Source organism: Myotis yumanensis, unplaced genomic scaffold, assembly GCF_028538775.1.
Source record: "Myotis yumanensis isolate MYYU_CA2020_CCGP unplaced genomic scaffold, mMyoYum1.0.hap1 SCAF_18, whole genome shotgun sequence".
Taxonomy (NCBI): Eukaryota; Metazoa; Chordata; class Mammalia; order Chiroptera; family Vespertilionidae; genus Myotis; species Myotis yumanensis.
Window position 1 is genome coordinate 9,289,276 of NW_027223769.1, and position 25,120 is coordinate 9,314,395.

The 25,120-nt window shown below is 41.3% G+C and overlaps 1 protein-coding gene, 1 non-coding gene and 1 pseudogene across 2 annotated transcripts in view; all 3 read right to left on the reverse strand.

Moving 5' to 3' along the window:
* GARRE1 (granule associated Rac and RHOG effector 1) overlaps window positions 1-25,120 on the reverse strand; it is an 84,193-nt gene that overhangs the window by 31,339 nt on the left and 27,734 nt on the right. The window contains 1 exon segment of the mRNA XM_070399103.1: window positions 830-1,030. Coding sequence (XP_070255204.1) covers window positions 830-1,030 — 201 coding nt within the window.
* Window positions 9,532-9,638, reverse strand: LOC138997478 (U6 spliceosomal RNA). Its single transcript, XR_011468942.1, has one exon. It is a non-coding gene; the product is annotated as a U6 spliceosomal RNA (small nuclear RNA).
* Window positions 15,494-19,304, reverse strand: LOC138997271 (serine--tRNA ligase, cytoplasmic pseudogene; annotated as a pseudogene).

Here is a 25,120-nt window from a genome sequence, read left to right on the forward strand (position 1 = left end):
GGTAGCTCAGTTGCTTAGAGCATCGTCCTGATATGTGAAGGTTGCAGGTTTGATCCCCAGTCTGGACCACATAAGAATCAACCAGTGAATGCATAAATAGGAGGAACAACAGATTGATGTTTCTCTGTCTCTACAAAGACCAATGAATAAATAATAAAAAAGATATTTCTCTAAAAAAATTAAAAGTGGAGAAAAGCAATTGGACGGAAACAGAGACTGTAATACAGTGGTTCTCAACCTTCCTAATGCCGCGACCCTTTAATACAGTTCCTCATGTTGTGGTGACCCCCAACCATAAAATTATTTTCGTTGCTACTTCATAACTGTAATTTTGCTACTGTTATGAATCGTAATGTAAATATCTGATAAGCAGGATGTATATTCATTGCTACAAACTGAACATAATTAAAGCATAGTGATTAATCACAAAAACAGTATGTATATGTTTTCCGATGGTCTTAGGCGACCCCTGTGAAAGGGTCGTTCAACCCCCAAAGAGGTTGCTACCCACAGGTTGAGAACCGCTGCTCTAGAAGCTTTGCTGCACTGATCCTAGTTGCAGGCAGGCCCCTTCCTCTGGGTTCCCACGCACCCCCATCACAGTCCCTTAACCGGGTTTTGTAAGCCTTTTCTCCCATGAGGATGAGTAGAGGCTGTCACCCGATGCCTAGTGCATGTCTGACACAAAGTAGCCATTCTCTGTTAAATGCATGAACAAGCTATTGGTAAGAGTTTAAAATTCTAAATAAGAAGGCTCTTTTAAGAACCCAGAGGCAAAGGCCTCTCCTGCTTGAACACAGGGCAGTAATCTCCCCAAAGTCAGACTTACCTCAGCAGCCCCCCTCCAGGATCGCACAGCTTCCTCCAGTTCAGGTGTGTGGCCCATGCCAGATAAGCTGCTGCTGCTCTTTTTTTCAGGCACAACCACCTCAGCAAAACAAGAGTGAGCCACTGGCTGGACCTTCTGTAATGCCTGGGTCAAAAACTGGAAATGGACCTGCACCACTGTCAGGAAACATCGCCCCAACACCTGTGAAAGCAAGAGCCAGGGATTTTTAGATTATGGGTTGCTACTACATTAGTGCAATAAATTCTCAGCCATCAATCTGAGTAGACGGTAACAACTAACTGGAAATCTGAAATTATATAAAGTTTAAAAGTCATCATGCTTTAGACAGTGGTTCTCAATCTTCTGACCCTTTAAATACAGTTCCTCATGTTGTGACCCAACCATAAAATTATTTTCGTTGCTACTTCATAACTGTAATGTTGCTACTGTTATGAATCATAATGTAAATATCTGATATGCAGGATGGTCTTAGGCGACCCCTGTGAAAGGGTCGTTCGACCGCCAAAGGGTTCGCGACCCACAGGTTGAGAACCGCTGGGCTAGAAGGATCTGCCTTTGTTCTCATCTTTACACCTGGGTGTCTGATGCCTACAAGTCAACCAAATAGCAAGCCCCAAGGTTCATAGGCACCTTCCAACTTCTCACGCCTCCATTCCTGTTCTCCACTCCCCTCATCTGGACTCTGGCTCACATTAACCTGCCTGTCTGTGAGCTCTGGCTAAACCAGAGCAACCCACAATTCCAATTATATCTACACAGCACTCAGAAGGCAGAGCAAAAGCCATGTGGCTAAAAATCTGAAAAGTCAAGTTTTACTCTAAGAAGACATTCCATTGGAAATGGAATCCAAAGATACAGGTTACTTTGGTAACAGTGTTATTAACATAGTTTTTAATAGCTTTATGTCATACTTCTACTCTTACGCAACAAAGCTGACAGACCAGTCTTCTAGGAGTCAACAAAACCTACAGGACAATTTCATTTGTTAGTACAGCAGAAACCCTCACCTGATCCATGTTAGTAATTGGTTGGTTGATGAAGTAGTCCATTAAAGTAGGAAACTAATTTTAAAAATACCATATACATAACACTACCTTAGCATATACTATTAATATGTAAGTATAGAGGCCCGGTGTACAAAATTTGTGCATGGGCAGGGTCCCTAGGCCTGACCAGCAATCAGGGCTGACTGAGGCCTTCCAGCTGCCGGCCAGGGCCTTCCTTCATTCCGCACCGTCCCCTGGCGGTCAGTGCACATCATAGCGAGCAATCAAACTCTCGGTCAAACTCCTCAGGGGATACTTTGCATATTAACTTTTATATAGATAGATAATGATGTATATACTAAAAATACTACATAACACAAACATTTTAAGATATGGATGTGTATTTATCTACAAGCCTTTGGCACTTGCTAAAGCTTTTCTCTGAGGCACCAGCCTTGTCTCCCTGGTCCTTGAAGCTTTGCTGCACTGTTCCTAGTTGCAGGCAGGCCCCTTCCTCTGGGTTCCCATGCAGGTCCCCGTTTCCTTGCTTGAGTTAATCTCAGCTACAAGGTGTTCTCTAGGATTAACTATTTCTTTTTCTTTAAAGAAGAGCAAGAACTTGCCACTTAAAAAGCAACTTGAGCAGAGACCCTCCAGGTTACTAATATTTCCCCTAATCTTTTACATTTGTTTTATCCATACCAAATTTGAGAACAACAAAAACTTTTGCCACTTTTATCATGTACCATACATTCACATTTTTTTTCATAGAATGTATTGCAAATTTCACTGGCTTACATAGGAGGTTACTTAAAAAATGTACTTCACTGAGTTTGCAATTTATCCAACTGGCAGGGGCACAGATGAGAGGGGCCATTCACTGCCAGCACTCAGTGAACTAACTGCCTTGGGAAGGTGGTGAATGTTGGGGAACAGTTTCCATTGCCTTTTACAAGGAACTAAAATCTTATGAAACAATGGAATTGTCCAGTAGGTTTTGTTGGCTCCTAGAAGACTGGTCTGTCAGCTTTGTTTTGTAAGACCCCAATGCTGTCCCTTGGAGCAGCCAAAAATAAGACTTAAACTTGGACTGCTCCCTTCCTAGTGCACATTTCAGATGCCTGTCTGTGAGCTCCTGTTCCACTAGTCAAAGAGTTCTTCCTGGAGAAAGGCACTCAGGGAAGTTCCCAGTGGTGACACTTAATCCCTCTGAATTATTTTTCCTGGTGGAAATCATTAGGACCAAACTAAAACAAATCTCACAACAAAGTAGCCACCCTCTATAGTAAACAATCAGAATTACAGGCTAAACTACAGGTATGGGTTTCTACTCACAAACCTCCCTCAAAGCTATACCCCATCAATGATCTGTCAGATGGGGCAGGGTGAGGGACACACAGGAAGTAGACTTAGCAGCCTACAGACATGAGACATGAATAAAATAAATGGCATTTAATTTGTACCATACATGACAGCCAGCTTTAATTGAACACTCAGTATGCATTTCTCCTATATTAAAGGTATCACATGGATCACTGAACTTAATCCTGGCAACAACAAATGGGATTGGTATAAGGTCAGTCCCATTTTACAGACAATAAGGCCAAGACACAGAAAGGTTTAAACTTTGTCAAGGGAACAAACTGAAAATGGCGGAGTGGTCACAAGACTCACATGTCTGCGCCTGGCCAGTGTTCCCCACTGCCTTCAACAGGCTCTGAACAACTGGATACAGCTGCGGGCTGGATGCACTGCACCGAGACCAGGGACATGACAGAAGCTCCACCTTAACTGGCATGCACCAGAATGAGGGTGTCCTGAAGCGCCTCACAGTACAAACACAGGAGGAGGAGAGCTGGGTCCTCAGGCACAAACTCTTCCTCCTCCTCCCTCAGTTTCTTGGCAGGCTATGGCAAAGGGAGGAGGAGGGGCAGTGGAGATGTCATGCACCTTGTGCTCTGGGGTCACACTCTTACAGCTTTAGACCAATACAATCGAGTCATTCATTTTCCCAACAATATGTTGTATGTAAATGCCTGATGTGTATGTACAAAGCACAAAAAAAAAGGCCAGGAAATACTACAAGACAGACAATGAGCAAATCCCTGTCCTCATGAGAGTTACCGTCTAATGGTGGGGAAGAAGTCAATAAGTAGATAGGCAAAGCCAGGGCTACTGGAGGAGAAATGCTAAAGGGCGAGGTGGGAAGGAAAAGGCTCTCTGAAGAGAGGACCAAGGGAACAGAGCGAGTTACCCTATCCTCTACTAAAAGGAACAATTCAGGGAAAGGGCTCTGAAGGCCTGATGCAGGGTGCAGAATAGGGCATTTCCTGACAGTGCTGGTCAATGGCAGGATGGGAGCATCCTCTCACTGAGTGGAAGAATGGTGAAAGGAGGAGGGTGCTGCTGGAGGAATAAGTGTGGGGAGAGATGCTGCAGTTTTAAAAGGCAGACATTTGGCCCTAACTGGTTTGGCTCAATGGATAGAGTGTCGGCCTGCGGACTCAAGGGTCCCGGGTTCGATTCTGGTCAAGGGCATGTACCTTGGTTGCGGGCACATACCCAGTAGGGAGTGTGCAGGAGGCAGCTGGTCGATGTTTCTCTCTCATCGATGTTTCTAACTCTCTATCCCTCTCCCTTCCTCTCTGTAAAAAATGAATAAAATATATATATTTTTTAAAAAGGCAGACATTTGGTATGTTGTCTCCATTAACCTACTACATATTTGACCTTGGATGAATTATTTAATCTAAATTTCTTCCCTTATAAGGACTGATGAGAACAAGAACTAAGTCCTTCCCTCCTCCTACCCATGATACATGGAGTATCAATGTAAATATGTTTGTGACAAAATATTTGTGTTGTAAGCAATTCATTAAAAGCCAATCAAACCAATAATTACTTGGACCTTAAAAAAGCCCATTTCACAGAATATCTGCTCTAAGTTTGCATAAATTAACAGATGCATAAACAGCATATCCAGAGAGAGGATAGAGCTCAACCTCCAGCCTGCCTCTACCCATCTTTTCTATACACATCTGTCTTCGCCCACCTCCCCAGCTGTAACAGACCCCACACTGCTTGGGATCTTCCTGAGAAATCTGGAAGGAAATATAGACTCTAAAGTTATGAACATGGAAGCGTGTGACCCCAGGGCAGCGGATGGCTGCTTTTCACATGGAGAAAGTTTCCTGGATTGCAGTATTCAGTGAGGTTGCAGAACAGATGTGGCAAGCAGGGGAACAAATGAGCAGAGTAGTCAAAGAGAGAGACATTTGAATTTAAAATGTCAGTGGAGCTATAGTTATAGGTCTTATTAACAATTACCATTTATTGAAGGATTAACCCATACCAAGCACTTTATATGCCGTGAAGCAACTCTGTGGGGTGACGATTCATCCATTTACAGATAACACCACTGAGGCTTACAGAGAGAAACTTGATGTGTAGTAGAGATCCAATGTCAGGTCTGTTTGACTCCAAAGGCTGTATTTCTAACCACAAGGCTGCTCTGTCTTCCTATGACAACAGTGGGTGGATACTAAGAAGAGGAGAGGAACCCTGACATCCTCCATATACTCAAACCATGGGGATGGGAATGCAGACTGAGAGGCATAGCTCTGTCTTCACTGACAGTGGGAAAGGGATTGGGGCAAAAATAACAAGTGGGGTGGCCTGTGGTATTCCTGTGTGGCATGAGCCTCACATTTTATGATCTCCACAGCAGAGAACAGCTGTGAAGACTGGATGGAAAGAGCAATGATAAACAGGGCGAAGGCACCTGGGGCTTGGAAAAAGCAGCGTCTCCTGCCTCTTAAGAAATTCCCAACCCCAAAACATCTGTCCAGTCCTTCAGTACATCAGTCTCATTTAAAATTTAAGAAAAAAGCAATTGGATTTAATCTTACTCTTGGCATTTGCATTTAAAAAAATAAATCAATTCACCCCAAATTGATGGAATTTCAGATACAGGCCATTATCAGACTTTTGCATTAGGAAAAACCTTGTGACTTACATTCCTCATAAAGGCCCAATTCCTGAGTATAGACAATCAGTGACCCTTCCCCTTGTGCCTCCATGGAACATTTTGGATTATAAACATCAATCAAGGATCTGCTAAAATGAGACCAACTTTCCTGAGAATCCCTGATGGAGGAGAGAAAGGGTATGAATTTGCTTTCCCATTCCCCTGTATATGTACAAGATTTGCTGCTAAGGGTGTTGTGTTTATGGACATAATCAGAAAACCTTTTCTTTTGGTAATTTTTTGTTGTTAATTCTCACTCGAGGATATTTTTTCCATTGATTTTCAGAAAGGCTGGAAGGGAGGAATGGAAGGAAGGAGAGAGGAAGAGAAAAAAATCATGTGAGAGAGATACATCAATTGGTGCCTCCCGTACACACCCCTACTGGGGCCAGGGATTGAATCTGCAACCCAGGTACATGCCCTGGACCAGGAATCAAACCCAAGACCCTACAGTCTGCGGGCGGCCTGGCTAGGGCCTTTTTGGTAATTTTTATACTTTATTAATTAAAACAGGTTTTAGCTTAAGGTCATCCTACTTTGAGCCCCAAAAGACCATCTTTTCCACACCACCATAATTTTGGAAGATCTACTCAACTTTACTTCCTAGAATATTTCAAAAAAATATTTTAAAATATATTGTTATTGATTTCAGAGAGGAAGAGAGGGAGAGAAATATAAATGATGAGAGAGAATCATTGATCGGCTGCCTCCTGCACCCCCATACTGGGGATCGAGCCCGCAACCTGGGCATATGCCCTTGACTGGGATCGAAACAGGGACCTCTCAGTACGCAAGCTGACGCTCTATCCACTGGGTCAAACCAGCTAGGACCAAAAAAATTTATTTTTTCATTATTCCTCATCTAGAGCTGAGGCCTAAGTCCTTAATATCTGCTTGTTGGAATTACAGAGTACCCAAGAACACCCCATCTCCCACACACCTGTGATCTTCACCTCAATACACACAGTGTCTCACTAAGTTCATTTTCTGCTCAACCTTACTTAACAATTTATCTTTTTTCAATCCCAGCAGAGTGAACAAGTAAAACTGTCCTATATGCCATAGTGTCAAACATTTCCAGGGATTCTAGCACTTATTTTTCATCAGTTTAAAAGTTGCAAGTGAATGAAATGAAGTCGATTCAAATTGGTTGCCTTTATTAGAAATTCAAAAGTCATTCAATCATTTCTTTCTCTTCAATCCTCAGACCTCAAACATTACTTTGTTTCCAAGTGTCCTCAACCTTGCTCTTCTATTATGACAATTCTAGAGTCATTACACAATGACCTAAACAAAAGACCAGAACTTGATACAAAGATCTAAACGTGTTTCCAGAGAGACAGAGAAGTGGACCATGCATGGACTGTGCAAAGTGCCTTATGAAGATTAGATTACAGTACAAGAATGTAAAAAAAAAAAGGTTATGGAAACTAACATGTACAGTCTGACCTAAAAACTGATTACAGTGTTTAAATATTTACAATTAAAAGAGCAACGAACAAGACAATAACAAAGATCTCTTTGCAGTCAGTATTGACTTAGCGCATAAAGAAGTTGCCATGCTATGTTTAGGAGAAAAAAGGAAGAAAAACTAACACATGCCCAAGGGTGGCTGAGCCAACACCAAATGCTAGTCATTCAGACAAAATTATATTCTGCCCCTGGACATGCTGCTTTACTGCTGGTGAAAATATCAACAGATGGTTTCTGAACTCCTACTTCATGTGCCAAGCACTGTGGTACACAAAACCTTTTACATCAAATAATATATATTCACTGCAAATAAATCAGGGAAAAAAGATCAGCTACATACATAAATAAATGTACCAAATATTACTAAATAGAATAACCACTGATTTACATATTTTTATATAGCCTACATTTGTATCTATAGATGGAAAAACTAAATCATGTTGTGTATTGTTTTATGGCCTGCTTTGCAAAATAAAATACATACGTCAAAAATGTATTACCATGTCAGCACACACAGGACGTTTTATATTTCAGCTACACTGTTATAAATCTTAATTAGAATAATTATAAAATATCATCCAGGACATGAATAAGTTAAATGCAACTTAAGGTAACTAGGTGCACATTAATTATAGTAGAAGAGCAAATTAATACTGTGGATTTATATAGGGCAGGGATAAAAATATATTTAAGTCACCCAGACAGTATGTGGCCTAGAAGCCTACTAGAATTTAGAAAACTCTTGTTGACATGAGTGTATTTTTGATTAAAAATTGTCACTTCAATCAAGAAGAAATTACTAAAATATCTCAATTGATAAACTAAAAAGGAAAAAGGAATTCACAGGAATTCATTTGACTCCATAAACATTATCTTCATCACTTAGGAGAGGGGCTCTCTCTGCATCTTATTTTTATTTTAGTTTTTTAAAATTGTTTTATTGCTTAAAGTATTACAAAGAGTATTATATATGTCTCCTTTTTTTTTCTCCCCTTGACCTTCCCCTAGCCTCCCATGCCCCCTAGTCTCTTGTGTTCATGGGTTATGCTTATATGCATGCATACAAGTCCTTCGGTTGATCTCTTACCCACCCTCTCAACCCTCCCCGGCCTTCCTGCTGTAGTCTGACAGTCTGTTCGATGTTGCTCTGCCTCTGTATCTATTTTTGCTCATCAGTTTATAATGGTCTTAATTATCCATAAATGAGTGAGATCATGTGGTATTTTTCTTTCATTGACTGGCTTATTTCACTTAGCATAATGCTCTCCAGTTCCATCCATGCTGTTGCAAATGTTAAGAATTCCTTCTTTTTTACAGCAGCATAGTATTCCATTGTGTAGATGTACCAAAGTTTTCTAATCCATTCATCTGCTGATGGGCACTTAGGCTGTTTCTAGATCTTAGCTATGGTGAATTGTGCTGCTATGAACATAGGGGTGCATATATCCTTTCTGATTGGTGTTTCTGATTTCTTGGGATATATTCCTAGAAGTGGGATCACTGGGTCAAACGGGAGTTCCATTTTTAACTTTTTGAGGAAACTCCATACTGTCTTCCATAGTGGCTGCACCAGTCTGCATTCCCACCAGCAGTGCACGAGTGTTCCTTTTTCTCCACATCCTCTCCAGCACTTGTCGTTTGTTGATTTGTTGATGATAGCCATTCTGACTGGTGTGAGATGGTACCTCATTGTTGTTTTGATTTGCATTTCTTGGATGATTAGTGACTTTGAGCATGTTTTCATATGTCTCTTGGCTTTCTGAATGTCCTCTTTTGAAAAGTATCTATTTAGGTCCTTTGCCCATTTTTTGATTGGATTGTTTATCTTCCTTTTGTTAAGTTGTATGAGTTCCCTATAAATGTTGGAGTTTAAACCCTTATCGGTGATAACATTGGCAAATATGTTCTCCCATGTAGTGGGCTTTCTTGTTGTTTTGTTGATGGTTTCTTTTGCTGTGCAGAAGCTTTTTATTTTGATGTAGTCCCATTTGTTTATTTTCTCTTTAGTTTCCAATGCCCTAGGAGCTGTATTGGTGAAGAAACTGCTTCGGCATATGTCTGCGATTTTGTTGCCTTTGGATTCGTCTAGTATTTTTATGGTTTCCCGTCTTACATTTAAGTCCTTTATCCATTTTGAGTTTATTTTTGTGTATGGTGTAAGTTGGTGGTATAGTTTCATTTTTTTGCATGTATCTAAAAATATGGAACACTTCACGAATTTGCGTGTCATCCTTGTGCAGGGGCCATGCTAATCTTCTCTGTATCATTCCAATTTTAGTATACGTGCTTCGGAAGCAAGCACTCTCTCTGCATCTTAGGTGATATGCCACTAGATGCCTCTCAAGTGTTATCCTTGAATACAAATCACCATCCCCATTTGACTGGGACACTCCCAGCCACTTTTATTCACATGGTAATCCAATTGGTGATAACTGTGGCAAGTCTTGGGCTGAGGTAGGGAAGGGTCTCACATCTCCTCTCAGCAGCATCTGAAATACTTGCTTCCCTGGGCTTCTAAGACACTGCACTTGCTCCACTTTCTTCCTCCCTCTTTGGCTGTTCCTTCTGCACCTTCCTTGGCTGCTTCCTATTCATTTCCTGACCTCTAAAGGAGCCCAGGACTCACTGGTCCTAGATTTCCCCTTTGTTTCTCTAGCTACATTCACTTTCTTGATGACCTCATCCAGGATCGTTTTAGAGCTTTAAATACTATCTACTAACTGATGGTTCTCAAATTCACATCTCCAGTCTGGACCTCAGTCCAGAACTCCAAAACTGTATATTCAATTATCTATTTGACATCACCTCTTGGATGTCTAAAAGGCACTGCAGACTTATTATTCTAGACCACCCTTCCCCACTGCTCCCCATCTCAGTATATAGAACAGTGATGGCAAACCTTTTGAGCTCGGCGTGTCAGCATTTTGAAAAACCCTAACTTAACTCTGGTGCCGTGTCACATATAGAAATTTTTTGATATCTGCAACCATAGTAAAACAAAGACTTATATTTTTGATATTTATTTTATATATTTAAATGCCATTTAACAAAGAAAAATCAACCAAAAAAATGAGTTCGCGTGTCACCTCTGACACGCGTGTCATAGATTCGCCATCACTGATATAGCACTACCAGTGATCCAGGTGCTCATGTCATAAACCTTGGAGTCATCTTTGACTTCTCTCTCTCTCTCTTCCTCCCTCCCTTCCTCTCTCTCTCTCTCACCACCCCCCCCCCCCCCGAAAACTGGAGTTCTCGCTCTTCTCTTCCCTAGAGGCTACTTTCCACACAGGAAGCCTTATATATCAGAAATCAGATTATTTCACTCCCCTGCTCAAAATCTTCCGATGCCTTTCTATTACAATCAGAAGAAAATCCAAATGCCTCATTGTGTCCTACAATATCCTACATTGTCTGGCCCCTTACTATTCTCCGAACTTATTTCTATCCCTCTTCTCTCTGCTCTTGCCACACTGGCCTTCTTGCTTTTCCCTATAATTTTAAGAACAGCTCCAGTCTCAAGTCTTTTATACAAGCAATTCCCACTATTTCAGGGTTTCTAAACTTTAGCACTATTGTCATTTGAGGTCAGAGAATCCTTTGTTGTGTGTTGTTGGGAGCACTGGTTGGGAGATGTGGCCACCACAATCACTCAGATCACAGTATTTTGAAATCTTTATTGTTAAAAAAAAAAAGAGCAGAGTAGTCCCTTCCTCCTTGGACTTCTGAGACACCAGTAACTGCATAAGAGCATGAATGTGGCAGCAGAGGAAAGCTTTTGAGCATCCAGGTATCTATTTTGCTGTAGGACTAAAATACAACCGGAAGCACTACAAAGAAGAGAAATATCTAGACTCCACCTTCTCAAAAAAATTAGAATAAAAAATCAGATAAATCTAAGAGCTTTGTGCTCCTGCAAACTTAGGCCTTTCATGATCTGAGGCCTGAGTCTGGTTACCTAATGTTCCATACTTTATGAAGAAACATCATCCCACCATGGGTGTATATGTGTTAAGTACTGGGGAGGGGAAAGGTATTGGTCAGAAGTCAAGAAAGAAACTAAGGACCTAAAAGATGATAAAAATTGTTCCCAAAACACACAGTGAGTCAGTGAAATTCTGATTTCCTCATATGCAAGTCCAATATTTTTCACTCTATCATATTCCTCCTTCAAACCATTCTGAGTCACATGAATTTTTTGGTTTCCCAGTGCATATAAAAGTTATGTTTACGCTATACTGAAGCCTATTAAATGTGCAATAGCATTATGTCTAAAAAAATGTACATACCTTTATATGCTGCCAAAGTGAACACATACACCTTAATTTTAAAGACACCTTATCACTAAAAAATGCTAAATATCACCTAAGCCTCACAAGTCATAATCTTTTTGATGATGGAGAGTCTTACCTCCAATTTGTAAAAAAAAAAAAAAAAAAAAAGGCAGTATTTGCAAAGCACAAAATGAGGTATGCCTAAATATTAAAACTTATGGCCAACACAACAAGATATATAACTACTGGAAGGGAATAGACATATGCAGATGACATAACTATATATACCAAAAAAAATAGTCAATAAATGAAAAGAAACATTAGAATTATTGAGTTCAGTCACATAGCAAGAGAAAAGATAAAATTATAAAAATCTATAATATTTCCATATTATAGAAAAAACGTTTAAATATTATTTCATTCATTACAGCACCTAAAATATAAATAACTTAATAATTTTAAGAATACACACTCACTAGAAAGAAAACTGGAATTTTACTAAGAGACATTACAGAAGCTTCACAGAAAAACCTAATAAACTGCTAAAATCCTAAAAAACAAAATAACTTAGCCAAATGTACCCAGGTCCTAACTATGTTTCTCATCCTCTAACCCTCTCCAGCTGGCATTCGCAGTGTGCCTCCCCACATCGAACCCTTGTTGCATTGAATGCAGCCCCTCAGGAAATCACTCCGTCACTGCGCTGACTGAAACCCAGCCCCAGGAGTGGCCAATCAGTGGGTGAATTTCACCCTTCTGGCCACAGGGTCCAAAGATAAGGAAGCGACCTAAGCCAAGCCAACCACATTAGTTTGGAACTTTTGTCAGAATCTCTGGAAAAGCAGAGGTGCTCTTTCTGCTAAGTCGTTGGGGACTCTGCCATGGAGACAGAAGCCTGCTTGGAAATGAAGGCAGAGAGAAGAGACCAAGGCTGAGTCTGTGCAGTACTGAGTGAGCCCCCAGATGCAACCACAAACAAAGAACTTACTTTCTTTAGTTTCATAGGTAAATACAACAGTACCCCCCTTTATCCACAGGGGATAGTTCTAAGATCCCCTAGTAGAAGCTTGAAACCGCAGATAGTATTGAATCCTATTTACACTGTTTTTTTCCTATATATTTATACCTATGATAAAGTTTAATTTATAACTTACACTTAGTAAGAGATTAACTTAATAAAACAGAACAATTATAATAACAGTAACTGTAATAAAATTTAGGTGAATGTGGTCTCTCCCACAGTATCTCACTGCACTGTACTCACCTTTCTTCTTCTTATGTGAGATGATAAAATACCTATATAAGAAGATGAAGTGAGGTGAATGACACAGGCATCGGGACTTAGCTAAAATGAACATTCTCACAAACAAGCACTTTATGGCTTCTCTTTGGCATACCCGAATTGCCAGCATCACCGTCTTGTGCTTTGGGGCCATTATATAGTATTATAAGGGTGACTTGAACATAAGCTCTGTGAGACCGCACACTCCATCTGATAACCAAGATGCTTACTAAGTGATTAATGAGCAGGTAGCATATAAAGTGTGGAAACTCTGGACAAAGGGATGATTCACATACCAGACAGGATGGAGCAAGAAGGCAGGAGATTTCATCAGATCACTCAGAATGATGTGCAATTTAAAACTTGTGAATTTTTTAGTTTCCATGTAATATTTTGGACCAAAGGTAACTGAAATTGTGGAAAGTGAAATCATGTATAAAGGGGACTACTATACAAGCACATTATTTTGCTAAGAGGCACTACAGTGCTACAGTCAAGAGTTTGTACTCTGTAAGCCAGATTGCCTGGGTCTAAAGTCTAGATCTGCCATGAGACTTTTGATAAATTGCTTAATTTCTTCATACCTCAGTCTCCACATCAACAAAATAGGAATATGAATAGTACCTAACTCATAAGGTTATTAATAGAATTCAGTATGTTGATGTGTATAATCTCATCAAAAATATGGTGACGGGCCCTAGCCGGTTTGGTTCAGTGCATAGAGCAGTGGTTTTCAACCTTCTGGCCCTTTAAATACAGTTCCTCATGTTGTGACCCAACCATAAAATTATTTTCGTTGCTACTTCATAACTGTAATGTTGCTACTGTTATGAATCATAATGTAAATATCTGATATGCAGGATGGTCTTAGGCAACCCCTGTGAAAGGGTCGTTTGACCGCCAAAGGGGTCGCAACCCACAGGTTGAGAACCGCTGGCAAAGAGCATCAGCTGAAGACTGAAGGATTCGATTCCAGTCAAGGGCACATACCTCGGTTACACACTCATCCCGGAACCTGGTTGGGGTGCATGCGGGAGGCAACCAATCAATGTGTCTCTCTCACATTGATATTTCTATCTCTCCCCCTCCTTCCCACTCTAAAAAAATCATTGGAAAAAGTATCCTCTGGTGAGGATTAACAACTAAAAAAAATACATGGTGATGGAAGGAGACTTGACTTTGGGTGGTGAACACACAATTATACAGACGATATAATGTAGAATTGTACACTTGAAACCTATATAATCTTAACCAAAGTCACCCCAATAAATTTAATAAAAATTCAAAAGTGTGTAGAGTCTCAGAACAGAACATGATATAAGTGCTATATGACTATTAGCTTCTTTTTGCTTTTCTTGTTGTTAAGGTATTTTGAGTTTGGTTTCTCTCACTTGTAGCCATAGTGATTTTTTAAAACAACTTAAGTATTAGTCTCTTGCTCAAAATCCCCCTTTTAAAAAATCCCATCTCATTCTGTATAAAATCTAAATTCTTACCAGGGCCTGCCCTGTCCTCATTCATCAGGTAGTTAGGAGATTCTGGTATGGGGGCTGAGTCCTACCACAGGGAGCTGGGTCAGGCTTGAGGCTATTTTCCAATGCATCACAGCACTCATCATACCTAGTGTCATAGTCTACTTATTTATCTGTCTTGCCCACCAAGCCTGGAGCACTTTAGATCGTCCTCACTCATCTTTGCCAGTGTACAGCCAGCTCATCTGTATTTTACCCCAGTGGTAGCAGCTAGGTGAACAGGAAAGCAGGCCAGGCAACTGGGGCCTGCGCCAGAGCTAGTGGGACCTCAGGAGGGGTCTTGGAGTGACCAAGGACTCACAGGGGTTCCACAACATCAGATATTTCTATTTTCCTGGCTCTGAACATTTCAGGACTAGTTAGAGGTCAGAAAGCCTAGTCTCATGGAGAGATGGACACTGCAAACAATCCCCTCTGCAGAAAGACTGGACTGGCCTGAGCAGCGAACAGGTTCAGGACACAATGCCTGTGTATGATGGTCCCAGCAGGATTTCAGGCAAATGCCATTTCTCAAACACTCACATTCCTGATTTGTAAAGATGAGAGAGGCTGCAAAAACAACCCTGTGAAATCTAACAAGCTGACCAGCAACCATAAAAATCCTATATAATAAAAGCCTAGTATGCAAATTGTCCCCTCGACCAGAAGTGCAACCAGGAGTTTGACTCCTACACCTGATGCTGGGGTCTTGTCTTCAGAGGGGGTCTTCTCTTTGTTCTCATTTTCTTCCTCGAGTCACTTCTACTTTCTTCATTTTTCTGCTCTCTATTCATCACTATATCTTACTCAATAATACTCCCTGCAATATTGTGATTTATAGTAAGAAATTTATATATTTGGTCTACTTCCAAGGTTCCTAGCACACAGCTGCTTAAAACCCTTGGAATTTTCTAAGTAACAAGAGAGATAAAGTAGTCATAACATCTTTTATCCAAACCTGAGTTTATGTTGATGGTTTTTGGAAAGCCCCTAAGGATGGAGGCTTGCTGCAAGGGGAACCAACCAACAGATTAGAGCAGGGGTCCTCAAACTTTTTAAACAGGGGGCCAGTTCACTGTCCCTCAGACCGTTGGAGGGCCTGACTATAGTTTCAAAAAAAAAAACTATGAACAAATTCCTATGCACACTGCACATATCTTATTTTGAAGTAAAAAAAACAAAACGGGAACAAATACAATATTTGTATTTGCATGTGGCCCGCGGGCCGTAGTTTGAGGACCCCTGGATTAGAGGTTTGGAACTTTCAGCCCTCTGCTTCTGGGGAGGAGAAGGGGCTGGAGGTAGAATCAATAATCCACGGACAATAATTTAATCAAATCACACCTATGTAATGAAGCCCCCCAAAAGTCCAATGACCCAAAGGAAGGGGTTCAGAAAGCGTCCAAGGTGGTGAACATATGGAAGTGCTAGGAGGGTGGCGTGCCTGGAAAGCGCATGGAAGTCCCACATATCTTCCTACATACCTTGTCCTATGCATGTCTTCCATTTGGCTGCTCCTGAGTTATATCCTTTTATAATCTAGTAAGGAAAATAGTTTTCTGAGTTCTGTGAGCTGCTCTAGCAAATCAATAATGTGAATCTCTGATTTATAACCAGTCTGCAAGGACAGGTAACAACACCCTGGGCTAACTCCAGATAAATAGTGTCAGAAATGCCTGGCGTGGGGAAACCACCACACATTTGGTAATCAGAAGTGCCAGAGTGAAATAGAGCATTCTGTGAGTAGACAGAAATGAAGGAGTTTTCCTAAACACTCCCCCCTTTTCTGTTAGAAGATCACTTCACATGCACAAATCCCTCCATGAAATGGAATTTCTTATTGGTTATTCCTGATACATTATTCCTATCAGGTAGTCATACATTTCTCTCTTCCTCTGTTTAAATTTGGAAAATGTACAAATATATGCAAAAGCAGAGTATAACAAACCCCTATATATCCATCAAAAAAGCTTCAATAACTACCAACATTGTGTCATTTTTTAAATTATTTTTTAAGTGTCTAATCCCAAAGGCCATACTTTTTTTTTTAAAAGTGTATTTTTATTTATTCCAGAGAGGAAGGGAGAGGGAGAGAGAAATAGAAATATCAATGATGGGAGAGAATCACTGATTGGCTGCCTCCTGCACACCTCAATTTGGGCATTGAGCCCACAACCCAGGTATGTGCCCTTGACTGGAATCAAACCCAATACTCTTCAGTCCACAGGCCGGCACTCTACCCATTGAGCCAAACTGGTTAGGGCCACTGTGTCATTTAAAAAATATATATATTTATTGATTTCAGAGAGGAAGAGAGAGAGAGACATCAATGATGACAGAGAATCATTGATCAGCTACGTCCTGCATGTCCCAAACTGGGGATCGAGCCCACAACCTGGGCATGTGCCCTGACCAGGAATTGAACCATGACCTACTGGTTCATAGATCGATGCTCAACCCCTGAGATATGCCAGCTGGGTGCCATGCCATTTTTTAAAAATCCTTCCGCCCAACTCCACTTTTGCTGAAATGTTCTGAAGCAAATCCAATCAACCAAGACCTAGTACATATTCAAACTTCCTAAGTTATTTTTTAAAATGTCTTTTTTTTGGTTTCTCAATCCCAAAAGGCTCATTTTATTTGATTTTTTTTTTTTTTTTTTTTTTTGCCAATCCTCACCAGAGGATATTTTTTCCATTAATTTTTTACAGAGTGGGAGGAGAGAGGGAGAATAGAGAGGGAGAGGGGGACAGAGAGAGAGAGGGGGGGGGGAAACATTGATGTGAGAGACACACATCAATTAGTTGCCTCCTGCACGGCCACAACCAGGGCCAGGGATCGAGCCTGCAATTGAGATACGTGCCCTTGACCAGAATCGAACCCAGGACCTTTTAGTCCACAGGCCAAGCCAACACTCTTACCCTTTGAACCAAACTGGCTAGGACTTATTTGGTTTTTATATCTTCTAATTCTTTTTTTTTTTTTTTTTTACTTGCTAAATGGAACAATTTTCTCTAGGAGGAAAAAGCAAAAGTGAGTGTGGTTCCAGATAGAACTGTGAGACAGGGTCTGAGCCCCAGGTGGAAGACTGCAGGCAAGTCCTAGCCTTCCCTCAGAGAGGCTTCATTACATGGTTTCTTCAGTCCTCAGTCCTAGGCCCATGCAAACAGTTACACTGTGTTGTAAATAGCAGATGGTTCCAGTTTTAGCAATGCAGCCAGATGGGACAGGCGATGAGTGGGTATGTGTCTGGCTTCCCTGCCCGTAGGCAGGCTCTGGGATCCCAGCTGACAAAACTGGGAGGAAGGAATATTCAGGAATCGGTGACCTCCACGTTCTGCAGCTGGCTCTCCAGGGTGACATCTCTTGCTGCCCCTTTCTTTTTGCTGCCCTCATGCTGCTGCTTCTGCTTCTTTGATGACTCCTGGTGAATGGGTGCAGACTTCACAAAGGGAATCAGTTCTTGGAGACCTGGTGGCATAAACTCCTTCAACTTCTCAGGCACAATGATGCCCTTCTCCATCTGGTAGTTCTCCAGGATGGCGCAGGTGGTGCGGGTAGTGGCACACATGGTAGCATTCAGCTTATGGACAAACTCCACCTTATCCATCATCTTCTTGGTTTGCCTATATTGGATTCATGGCAGTGAGCCTGACAGTCTGTGCAGTTAGAACAAGAGACTAATTCATGGAAGGCTCCCAAGTCTGGAAAGTAAGCCCCCAGGTCAAGTTTCATACTGGCAGTGTGATTCAAAAACCTGTGATAATATTCACAATGTGGTGCAGGATCCCTGAAGACTGGCAGAATTCCTCTGCGGTGGTGATCAACTCTTCAAACATCTCCCATGACTTCTTGTCATGTAGTGATGAGTGGATAAACTGTTCAATCTTCTCAAACTAATGGACTCGAAAGATGCCATGGGTGTCATAGCCAAGGAAGCCCACCTCCTGGCGAAAGCAGGTAGACAGACTAGCATACCTGATGGGCAAATCCTCTAACTATAGCCACTCATCCCGGTGGAGAGCAGCGATGGGCTGCTCGGAGATGGCAATCAAGTATTTCTCGTCATAGGAGTTGCCATCAGACTTTTCACTGCCTTTGCCAATCACCTTATAAAGTTCTTCATCAAACTGGATGAGTTGTGCCACCTCCTGCATGACCTCTTTCCTCATGAAAAACGGGGTATAAATGGGAGTGTACCCCTGACTTCCCAAAGTGAGAAGAGCATACTGGATGAGTGCCTGTTCCAGGAACACCAGGACCCCTCGACTCCCAGCCATCATTACCCCTTTTTTGCCTTCAAAGTGATCAACCATCACCACCAGGTCCATTTGCGAGTACTTCTTCCTGACATTATAATCACCCCAAATCCTCTCTACTTTGTTGTCCACATCCTCGTGACTGATGGGCACAGAGGGATGCAGAAGGTTCCCGATCTCTCAGAGGTTCTCAAACTGCTCTTCTCCAGCTTTAATTGCTTGACATCACACTCAGGATGACTTCATCAATGAGGAGTTGGAGTTTTTTGATCTGTGACACTTTCACGTTAGCTAAATTGTCTGAGGTGAGGTCATCGAGATTTAACACATTTTCCAGAATGGACTCATCTCCCACTAGCTCTTTTTTCTTCATTTTCTCTCCAATTGTCTTGCTGCATAGGTTCTTCAGTTTGTTCAAGTTGTCCACCCGAAATCTGCATCTTTGCCACTTACCATCTGCCTTCACCAGCTGACCCACTCGTTCCAGGTCCTTGAAGCAGTTCTTTTGTGTCTCTCAGATGAGGGCTGGGTCCCCTCCTTTACCCAAAACAAATCCAGATCCAATACTATCTTTCCTCCTCCCAGGTCAACAAAAAGGGGAAATGAAGTTTGTAGCAAGGGAGTCAACCTAACTCCTTTAATTCAGGTATCTTCTACCTAATTTTTTTTAAGGTACTCGACTTGTTGAACAAATCAGGTCAACTGCCTGAAGAATATGCCACATTCTGGATTTATCTGATTGCTTCCTTGTGGTATTGTATAACTTGTTCCACTATGTCTCACATTTCCTGTAGTCTGGGAATTCATTCTAGAGGCTTCATTAGTTTGTTTTTCTCCCTTGGGGGGAGGGGAGAAGTACAAGAATATATTATGGGGGTGATGCTATGTGGTTCTTATCAGGGCACATGATCACCTGGTTATATCATATTCAGTAATGCTGAAGCTGACAAATGGATTTGGCTGGGAAAGGGCTGATCCCTCCCTTATGAAGTTCCCCCTAGGACCTTTCACCAAATGGCTTTATCCTCTACTAGAAGAATAGTAGAAGAATCTCAGTATTATTCTGTGTGCTTTATTATAGTATATTCTGTATACTATATACATATTGTATACTGTAGAATACACTGCAGTATATTCTAAGTACTAGAAAAATCTTATCCATTAGGGCTGTTTACCCTGAAAAATAGTCTGTACCAGAGAGGCAGGGAAATTCGCTTAATTTCTTATGTTTCTCCTTTACATTAGTGATTTTCAGGGTAACAAATTGGTTGCACAGCGTGTTTTGACAAATCAACATCAAAGGGTCCAGTCTCCCCAGAGTGTCATATGCCCTCTGGCTTCACTGGCTTCTACCCACATAGAATGTGCTGGTCAGACAGTAAATCTTGTTTGTTGTTCACAATTAAATTTAGAGACTCACTCAAATGCCAACTACTTAATTAGCTATAGGTTCTGCAGTGATTCTCAACCATGGCTGCACATTAGAATCACCTGGGAATCTTTTTAAAATCCTGATTTCTGGGCCTCATCCTCTGGAAATTCTGTTTGTTTGTTTTTTTTAAAATATATTTTATTGATTTTTTACAGAGAGGAGGGGAGAAAGATAGATAGTTAGAAACATCGATGGGAGAGAATCATCGACCAGCTGCCTCCTGCACATCTCCCACAGGGGATGTGCCCGCAACCCAGGTACATGCCCTTGACCGGAATCGAACCCGGGACCCTTCAGTCCGCAGGCCGACACTCTATCCACTGAGCCAAACCGGTTTTGGCTGGAAATTCTGTTTCTTTGTTACTAATGTTGTGGCCTCACCCCATAACAAAGAAACAGAATTTCTGGAGGATGAGGCCCAGAAATCAGGATTTTAAAAAGATTCCCAGGTGATTCTAATGTGCAGCCTAGGTTGAGAACCACTGTTCTAAAGGCTAAAATCTGAAGACAATTTAGGTAATAGAAGATTCACCTTCATAAAAGAATAAGCCAAAAAAAGTGACTAGAAATTAGCAACAGCCTGAAAATAGATTCATACAAGTTCACTTTTACAAAGTAAACTACAGTTTCTGATTAATAGCAGCAATTTGGATTTTCATGCCGTTAGGAAATATTTACTCCATAATCTGTTATGGAAGATCTACTAGTTAAAACAAGAAGAAGTAACATTGAATGTTACTTTTAGGCAAAAAACAACAACAACAACAACAACAACAACAACAACACACACACACACACACACACACACAAACCAGTAACAACAACAACAACACACACACACACACACACACACACACACAAACCAGTATGAAAATTTAATTCCATTAAGGTTAATGAACACCACATTTTGAAATGAGCTTCTAATATTTTCCCTTACTGTTATTCTACAGTATTTTTGGCATATATCTATTCTAAATAAATGTTACTGTGCCTGGATTAAGGTCATTAAGACAGTCAGTGTTCACAAATTATTTCAAACAATTTCATAGGTAACCACATAGTATACAAAAGACATCTGTCAGTACATCCAACTGGAAGCCAAGGTTCAATTACATAACGATTTGATTTGCCCTAGCTGGTGTGGCTCAATAGGTTGGGCGTCATCCTGTGTACCTAAAGGCAGGTTCGATTCCTAATCAGGGCACATGCCCTTGTTTGCAGATTCAAACCCCGGTGGAGGGCTTCAGGAGGCAGCTGATCAAAGGCTGATGTTAGCCCTACTAGGTTTGGCTCAGTGGATAGAGCATTGGCCAGCAGACTGAAGGGTCCCGGGTTCGATTCTGGTCAAGAGCTCATGCTCGGGTTGCGGGCTCCATCCCCAATAGGGGGCGTGCAGGAGGCAGCCAATCAATGATTCTTTCTCATCACTGATGTTTCTATCTCTCTCCCACTCTCCCTTCCTCTCTGAAGTCAATAAAAATTTATTTTTTTAAAAATGGTTGATATTACACTCTCATGTCAATGGTTCTCTTTCCCTTCCTCTCTCTCTAAAAATCAATAAACTATTCTTAAAAATAAAGACATAAAGATTTGATTTAAAGTCTGCTTACCCGTTTACAAGGTGGTGACACTTAGCCACTAAAAATGTTGACAGATAAAATATGGTCCCCTTAAAGACATAAAACTCCTGGGAGATCTGTAGCTGCCCTGGACTTCTGGAATGCCTGTACAGAGCACCTGCCCAGGGGGCCAAGGATTCCCAACAGTGAGGCCCCACCATGACACCAGAGCCCTGCAGCTGCCAAGAAATGAAGCAAGCCAGCAAGGGGAGATGTGGCATCACTGCTCCCTGTACAAGGACAGCAGATCCTGTCCTGCTGGCCTCCCTTCACCTTACTTGCAGAGGCTGACCTCTTTATCTTCTGACCTCATCCCTAGTACTCTCCCTTGGGCTCACTGTTTCAGCCACAATAGGTCCTTGCTGCTCTTCAAACAGTCAGGGTCACTCCTGCCTCAGGAACTTTGCACTAGCTGTTCTCTCTGCCTGGTGTTCTCTTTTTCCTGATTATCAACAGGGTTTACTCCTTCACCTCCTTCAGGTCTTTACTCAAATGACACCTCTTCAGTGATGCCTTCTGTCTTATCTAAGATTGCAGTCCTCTTATATCCATATATACAAAGGGAGGAATTCTGTCTTATTCATCACTGTATCCTGTGCCTGAAAGAGTACACGGCACAAAGTAAAGTGTGCAATGGATATCTGTGGAATGAACATGTGAATCACAGTCCATCTGATTCTTTTACTTATATTTGCACTGAAAAGTAATTTTACTTAAGACAAATGACAGATGTTTGTAAAGAGGTGGGCATTTGTCACTTTCTAATAAACAGAAAACCAAGTTATAGGGTTGTCTATAATTCTTTAATATGAACTACATGTTTTAATTGAAAATGAACCTTAGTTAGGATAACACATTTCTAGGACAAATGAAACTGAGGTAGACAAAAATCAAAGAGAAATCAGCCACTCAATCCAGCTAGCCTGGCATTTTACAGGAACACTGGAATTAACACAATCATAAAAACCACTGGTGGAGATGTTTCTTTTTTTTTTTTTTTTTAAATATATTTTTTTATTGATTTTTTACAGAGAGGAAGGGAGAGAGATAGAGAGTTAGAAACATCGATGAGAGAGAGACATCGATCAGCTGCCTCCTGCATATCTCCCACTGGGGATGTGCCCGCAACCCAGGTACATGCCCTTGACCGGAATCGAACCTGGGACCTTTCAGTCCGCAGGCCGACGCTCTATCCACTGAGCCAAACCGGTTTCGGCGGAGATGCTTCTAAACTCAAAAAGAAAAGATACAGAGAGCTGGTCCCGTGTAGTCTACCGCTAAAAAACATTTGGGTAGCATGTCAAAGCTTTGTACAAAGAAAAAATTCAATACAGAAAAGCATATTTTTCCTGAACTCACATTTTAGCTGGACTGACCATGTGAAACTTATACAAAGGAAATCCCATGAAATACTCAATTAAGATCCTATTTCTCATTTTAGACCAGTGGTTCTCAACCTTGGCTGCACATTAGAATCACCTGGGAATCTTTTTAAAATCCTGATTTCTGGGCCTCATCCTCTGGAAATTCTGTTTGTTATAGGGTGGGGCCACAACATTAGTAATGAATCTTTTTAAAATCCTGATTTCTGGGCCTCATCCTCCGGAAATTCTGTTTCTTTGTTACTAATGTTGTGGCCCCACCCCATAACAAAGAAACAGAATTTCCGGAGGATGAGGCCCAGAAATCAGGATTTTAAAAAGATTCCCAGGTGATTCTAATGTGCAGCCAAGGTTGAGAACCACTGTTTTAGACAAAATTCTCTCTATATAATGTAAACAACACATTTTCTATAAATCCAACGAGGGAAAGTGTCAATTGGCTGGCTTGTTCAAAGGTTCTCAGCTACTACAAGTGTATTCAATGAACCACTCCCCCATGCACCCACACACTCCTTTCCTCATGGCCCCATTCTAGATGCAAGGCAAACAGAGCAGTAACTACTGGTGGAAAAGGTTCTCTCAGGCTTTTATACTTTAAAGGTCTTAGCAGTTCCTGCATCGGGAAGGTAATACTACTGCCACCTTACACCACCAAAAGGGAAGATACAGAGGGGGAAGGGAGGTGCCTACCTCAGGAACCTGGAGAGAAACGAGCAGAGCAAATGTTCTGAGAATGGTAACTTTTTCCACCTAAAAGAGTTCTAGTTAGAATATCTTGCACACTTCTCTCTGATGTTGGTTTTGTACATATTGTGCTCTGTACTTCAGACAAAAGCTAATAGTACCTTTCAAGCCATGTTTGAAACAATAATAATAATAAATGATGATGATGGATACAGAGTTTCACACATACCACTTGCTTCTGATCTTCACAAGAACCATGGAAGGTGGGTGGTAATTCCACTTTTTATAGATGGGCAAGCCGAGGCTTAGAGATGCTACATTTGCTCAAGGCCATTCAGTCAGTAAGAAGCAGAGTTAAATTTTAAACCCAGATCTTCTGACTCCAGGACCCTTAACAAACTGTCACAGGCACTATTTAACTCGCAGACCATAGTCACAACTCATTTCTCTAACAGTGAGACTGTGAGGGGTGAACCACCCAAGGTAAGGGGCAAAGTCACTGATGACAGGACTCACATATACCCAGCCTTGCCTCAGAGCACAAAGTAGGCAACTGCAGTTCAGGATCTGTCAATCCCAAACCTGGCTGTAAATAAGGGAACATTAGAAGCATGCTTGGGCACCTTCAGAGTGAGACAGTAGGGTTGGTACTTTGTCTTAGGTTTAAAATGGTCAAGCAGCCCTACGTGATTTGGCTCAGTGGATAGAGCGTTGGCCTAAGGACTGAAGGGTCCTGGGTTCGATTCTGGCCAAGGTAATATGCCCAGGTTGTGGGCACAATCCCCAGTGTGGGGCATGCAGGAGGCGGCCCATCAATGATTCTCTCTCATCATTGATGTTTCTATCTCTTTCTCCCTCTCCCTTCCTCTCTAAAATCAGTAAAATATATTAAAAAAAGAAATTCTAGCCCTGGCTGGTGTTGCTCAGTTGGTTGGAGCTGTTGTCCCATACACCAAAAGGTCATGGGTTCGTTTCCTGGTCAGGGCACATACCTGGCTTGTGGATAAGATACCTGGTCCAGAAGCATACAGGAGGCAACTGATCAATGTTTCTCTCTCACATTGATGTTTTCTCTCTCTCTCCCTTCCTCTCTAAAAAAAAAATCAATAAAAAAACATAAAAACTCTAGCAGTGACACTAATAAAACAGATCAAGTTTAATAAATCTGAAGAAAGGAAAAGGTCATTTTTATTCTGAAATTTTTAGTCTAATCTTATAACTTAGAGCCTTAAAAGAGGGAGAATATTTCATCTTGAGCATCAAAGACCCTAAGAAATATCCTATATAGTAAAAGGCTAATATGCAAATTGTCCCCTCAGGAGTTTGACTGATCAGTTCGAC